This window comes from Choristoneura fumiferana, chromosome 11, assembly GCF_025370935.1.
Source record: "Choristoneura fumiferana chromosome 11, NRCan_CFum_1, whole genome shotgun sequence".
NCBI lineage: Eukaryota > Metazoa > Arthropoda > Insecta > Lepidoptera > Tortricidae > Choristoneura > Choristoneura fumiferana.
This window is the reverse complement of record NC_133482.1, coordinates 15,506,592-15,512,719: the sequence shown is the minus strand read 5'-3', so window position 1 is coordinate 15,512,719 and position 6,128 is coordinate 15,506,592. Positions and strand designations below refer to the sequence as shown.

The following is a 6,128-nucleotide window of genomic DNA, read 5'->3' as shown; positions in this document are numbered from 1 at the left end:
CACGAAAATATTCCTACGTTGGGCAATACTAGTCATGTGTCAAACGTGACGGCTCGTCAAGGTTTGTTTATGGTGTATTTTTTTTTTAGACTATGACTGCATATTTTAGAAGCCACACAGAACATATTAGTTTTGTAATTACACGTATTCAGGCAAAAAAAACGGTTTTGTAACTTCAACAATAATTAATAATATAGCGAAAAGTTAAAATGGAAATTTATTTATTAAAATTTAAATTGGAAATCGAAGTTGCAGTCTTTTTTTGCAAGTAGGACTCATTTTACTTCCATAATAGTCAGATTCACTTCACCAAGCAAGAACGTTTGTAAGTATTGAAAATTAGTTTTTTAACAAAGCTTATTATAATTAAACTCATTTATTTGAATATAACTTGTATTACATCAATACTTTAATTATTATACTAATATTATTTATGTTTCCATCACATCAGAGACTTCTGCAGTAGCTACATCTCCAGTTTCAGATTTGTCCTTATTTTGATCAGGTGGCGTGCCATCTAATTTTTCAACGCTTTTGCTTGAATCTGTTTCTTTAGCTGCAGAGGCTTCCACAGTAGCAATTTCTTCAGTTTTTGTAACATCACTTTTACTGGGTTCTTCTATCTTCTGTGTACTTTGACCATCCTCCTTGCCTTCCAAAAACTTATCCCATTTATCAACTCTCTTACTTAAGTCAGCATCAGTTTCTGCAATCCGATACTTGGTCCTTCCATCCCAAATCTCGGCTGTTATTTGGCGTTTACCAAACCATCGTCCATTGATTAATGTAACAACAGCATCTGCTTGTTCAGGCTCCTTCATGGTGATTTGAGCAACTCCTTCTGGATGCCTGTCATAGATAACCACTTTACGGACTTCACCGCATTTGGTAGCCTCTTCTCTCAAGTCTTGCTGGTAATCAAGAATAAGTTGAACATCTACATCAAAGTCAGTTGGGTGGAAAAGGTTCTTTACAATCACAATGCGCTCATGCTTTGATCTCTCACCTACAAACTTCTCTGGTCGCCAGTCAAACAACTTCTGCTGCATTTTCTTTATTTTTTCCAACTCTTTCTTCTTTTTTTTCTTAGGTTTTAAAGCTGGATTGTATTCGCCTTTTAATTGGAAATGTGCTCTTTCCACTTTGACCTTGTTCCCTTTCAATTCGCTACCATCTAATAGCTTAAGAGCTAAATCAACTGATTCTATTTTAATATAAGTACACAGCGCATCACCTTTGAAACAATTTTGCTCCTTATCCATGTAGAGTTTGACTTTCATTTTCTGGGTTTGAGGATCCCGTTCTACAAGACCACACTTTTGCATAAAATCAACAAATTCTTCTTCTGTTAACTCCAGTGGCAGGTTAGAAACATACACTTTGGTGTTATTCTCATTAGAGGCATCAAACCATTGGGGCTCATTTTTTCTCTTCACTCCACTAGTCTGTTCTTTTGGTGGCTTTTCTTTTTCCTTCTTATTTTTTTCATCTTCTTTGGATGTATTATCGACAAAACCGTAAGACATTTGATAGTATGCAAGAAAATCATCATCAACCTTAGGTATCCAAGCTTTTTTTTCATCATCCCAAAATGATTTTGAGCCATCTGCTTCAGTATAAATATGAGTGTCGTTTTCATAACTATACACTCTTCCAGAGGTTTCAGACTTCTCTCTAGGGGCCCAGGCCTTTGTCTTTTTATCCCAGGTGTATTGCTCTTGACTACTGGGATCAGTATAAATGGCCTCTTCACCCAAATAACTTATATAAGGAGCATAGTCACCCCAAGATGCAGTATCCGCCGTTGATTCATCTTTTGCATCTCCTTTACTCGAGTTTTTATTCTCGTCTTTGCTTTCAGTGTTACTGATTTTTGTTGAAACTTCGTCAGAAGCAGCTACGGCACTTTCTTCAGATTTATCAACACTTTCACTAACCTGTATCTGAGACTCGATTTGTTTTTCTGCCGTAAACGCAACACAATCAGCTTCAAGTTTCTTTATGATTTGGGACTCTGGATTTACAGGAAGTTTAGCGGCTGCTGCCTCATCCGCTTTTTTCTTAGCCTGTTCCTCTTCCTCAGTCAATTTCTGAACAGTTTCAGTGCTAAGTTTGATAACAAACCCTGACTTTGAACTTTTCGACATTTTGACGAGTATTTGCAATGCTTAATCATAAATGGCTAATTGTCATCACAGCAATAGAGTACATAAGTACGAATAACCTGAAATGCGAAGACGATTTAGCTTATTGCATAAATAATTATCCAGAATTTACACGGAATATAATACGAGAGATAAGGTTATGTCTCAAACTCAATTTGCTTGCCAAATTGAGTTTGAGACTAATAACAGATAATACAATACAATTAAAATCTTGGATAGTAGTCACTGCAGGGCTACTACGAAACTCGAAAATTGAAGTTCGTATCGTACCGTTCCTCTCGCACTCGTATGAAATAGTATAAGTGTCAGAGGGACCGCACGACACGAACTTCGAGTTTCGGGTTTCGTAGTAGCCCTGCTGGACCGCAAGGCGCAAGCAGAATGTGCAGTGCAGCCAACAAAAGAAATCAGTGATCACTATCAGTCCAACAACAAACTTGTCATGTCATGTGAGCAGACACCTTTACATTGCCTTTACATTACGCAAGTTCGCTTCGCAAATACATTTTACGCAAAGATATTTTACGTCAAAAGAAAAGTCAAAATGTCAAGTTCATCAACAAGAGTTCAAGTTCAATCACCAGAGTACTTTTTTTAACCTGAGTTACAACAGATACAACAAGTTAGACTACTTAAATTTTACAAATAATCTAATGTCATGAATTAAAATAAAAGTTCACCATGGAGGATATAAGGAACGTGCGCTTGGCTCCTCTGAAAGATTCTAACTACCTAAAGCCATTTAGGTTTCTGTACACTCAAAATGGTACACCTAAGTCCTGGGATTTACTAGGAGTTCACGATAGCGTTGGTATAATAATATACAACATAACACGGAAGGTCTTAGTACTAGTGAAACAGTTCCGACCAGGTAAGTACCTGTCTACAAGAAATGTGTTCCCTAAAATTGTACATTATATTAGTCTAGGATTAGTAACTAACCTAATAAGGCGATTAAACTTTATTTGCGAATTATAAGATAAGGCATTCGAATTAGGGATCAACAACCTGTTATCTGTTTCGTGTTTTATGTTATGTGCAATACAGAGTTGTACCTACTTACTTACACTAGCCTGCAACTCTGCGAAGAATTTGTTATATCCATCCCATGGGAACTATGCAATTTTCCGAGATAAAACTACTGTAGGTATGTCCTGCCCGTAGTTTTAAAGTATCTCCAAACCAAATTTCATCTAAATTGGTTCAGAGCTTCAAGCGTGAAGAAGCAACAGACAGAAAAATTTACTTATACATTTATGCTATTATTAATTAGTAAAATAGTAAGTATTCATAAGTAAGTAAATCTTTATTTGCTAGAATACGTTTACAAGATCATAAGTAATTAAATTACAGTCACAGTATTCAGCCGACAGCTCGGCATGCAAATTTTTTAATAACAATCATGCATAAATAAATTATATTAAATCAGTATAAAATATCCACGTCATCATTGAATTAAAATAACAAAATTAATAAAATAAATAAAGCTTTTGAATTTAACAATGTCAATTAAAAAATAAAATAAAAAAACTCAGTAGCAGTTAACAATCTTTACATCTATTATACCTAAATGATAAGCATTAATGATTAAGCACCTTACTCTTGCTAAAACTAAGGCCCACATTACGTTATACTATGTTTTTTAAAAGCTTTTATTATCCTTAAGAATACATTGTCTATACTCTTATGTGAACTCTTATCTAACTAGCAATATTTATTTGATTACACCATATATCCTGAATATTTTTACTTCAGATACAAAAACCTTTTTTTTTCTAGCTGTGTACTATAGTAGTGTTCACCCAGACAATAGAAAGGATACTATAGACACTGACAAATATCCAGGGTCCCTGGGCACAACACTAGAACTGTGTGCTGGGATTGTAGACAAAAACAAGTCTTTATTGGAAATAGCAAGAGAAGAAGCATTAGAGGAGTGTGGATATGATATACCAGCTGACAAAATGGAAGAGATTGCAACCTGCAGGTCCGGAGTAGGTGAACAATCAGCCTTATTCACAGTGTTCTTTTGTGAAGTAACAGATGATATGAAGACTGGAGCTGGTAAGATTAAACATTAGGTAGGGCAAGGACTTATGGTAGCATGCTATGGTTCTAGAAGCCATGAAGTTGCTATTTACATGGGCGTACCCAGGGGGGGGCAAAGAGGGGCAGCTGCCCTCCCTGGATTTTGTTTACCTCCCTTCTAACTATCTACTGTTGTCGATAATTATGTTTATTTATTTGACTAGGTGCTTATAAATTTTGAAACATGCCGAGCTAAACTCGATTTAGACGTGAGTTATCTGGGTCAATATATTTAGTATAGGTGCTTATAAAATTTGATTTGAAGAACCTGGGTACGCCCATTGCTATTTATAAAAAATATTTTTAGTAAGTAGTGCTAAATTTATTTAGGTAACTTTAATTTAGTCATACAGTATTAAATGTTTCATACATAATTTAATTATTCAATCATCACAATGAATGTTCTTTATTTTTTTAATACACTATGTATCTAACAAACTAACTAATTCATCAATGCCTTTGAAAAACATAACAGAAGTAATGATGCTATCAATATCTTCATCTTCCTTTAGCTAGATTTATTAGAGGTATTGGCCTCTGAAGTTTTTGGTTCGATTTTGAACAGCCTTTTAACCATATGCCTTGAAATGAGGCATTAATTCTTAATATTATAAATATTATAGACCTATCGTACGCCTATTATAGGCGCAGAAAAATTGCTATTTTTTCCTCCCTCCCGCGATTGAATCATTCGTTTTTTTTCCTTTCATCTGCTGATTTGTTTTTCAGGAGGCGGAATTGAAAATGAGCTTATAGAGATAGTGGAAAAGACCATACCAGAAATGGAAGAAATGATGAACTCTCCTGGGCCGCTGGCCAGTCCTCCCGGTTTCCTCTACGCTATTATGTGGTTTTTGCACCACAAAGCTGGCAAGTATAAAAACTGACCAAGTAAACCCTCACTACAAGTGCAGTGTAATAAATGTGCAGTCCTTAGAAATTATGCAAGAGAAGCTGTCAGCAACATTTGAATATGTAACAATTTTTGTCAGTGTAAATAGTCAAAATCTCAAATTGTTCTACTGATTTATCATGATCTTAAGCTACTATTTCACTGGCAGTTTCTAATATGAGGTGGTTTAATTTACTTTGTAAGTACATGAGGTATAAATGGAAGTGCTCGATGATTCATCGTTATTGTACAGTAAGAAAATATTGTAATTAAATGTTATAGTTAAATAACACTATTTTTATTTCTGTAGCAACCTGAAATTTGTTTCATTAGCCGTGTCCTGCTAAGAAACCACACGCACGACGTCATTCACTATCGTCATCAAAGGAAGGTGATTGAATGGACTGCTTACTCTTACTGCCTAAAAACTATGTCTCAGCACCTCCACCAAATTTGTGGTGACCGATCCACGCGCCCCGACCTACATCATCTCGCGTCAGCTGACACGAAGACCGGCGCCGCACATATGGGAAGGGATGTAACTCAGATTTCTATATGATTGTTTGAAAGGCAAATTGCTGGTATAACAAGTTGCAAGTTCATACCTTTATATATTATTCCGCGCAGTTATCATGCCATATGTATGGCTCAAAGTAGCTCTTAAACTCTCAGACATCGTACTACATCTGCTTCGCTAAATATTCGGTCTTTAGATCTCTATGCTCCCGTCACCTCCTGTGGAAGTAATACAACCACATGACTCTCTGACTAGAGAGCCACATGTCCATGGCAACAATGCCTTGACATAATTCGTTCCTTACACTTTAGGTGGTCAGCAACCTGACAGATACTGAAAGTGGTGTACAGATTACTTTAAACAGTGCCTTTGTAGCTTTGTTGTGCTAAACCATAACTCCAAGCACCATTCTTTTGCCGTCACCTGGCGACCCTTCAGCCTTCACCTGGCTGCCTTTCTGTCCCAT

At 36.1% G+C, this 6,128-nt stretch overlaps 2 protein-coding genes across 2 annotated transcripts; one reads left to right on the top strand and one right to left on the bottom strand.

Moving 5' to 3' along the window:
* Positions 1–359: 359 nt before the first annotated feature.
* barc (RRM1_TatSF1_like and RRM2_TatSF1_like domain-containing protein barc) lies at positions 360–2,353 on the bottom strand. The gene has a single exon (XM_074094660.1). It carries the CDS (start codon positions 2,145–2,147, stop codon positions 432–434), a length of 1,716 nt encoding a protein of 571 aa, XP_073950761.1. The 5' UTR covers positions 2,148–2,353; the 3' UTR covers positions 360–431.
* A 223-nt stretch (positions 2,354–2,576) lies between these two features.
* Positions 2,577–5,435, top strand: LOC141432860 (uridine diphosphate glucose pyrophosphatase NUDT14-like). Its single transcript, XM_074094661.1, has 3 exons — positions 2,577–3,036; positions 3,945–4,229; positions 4,983–5,435. Exons 1-3 carry the CDS (start codon positions 2,847–2,849, stop codon positions 5,138–5,140), a joined length of 633 nt encoding a protein of 210 aa, XP_073950762.1. The 5' UTR covers positions 2,577–2,846; the 3' UTR covers positions 5,141–5,435.
* The last annotated feature ends 693 nt before the right edge of the window (positions 5,436–6,128 follow it).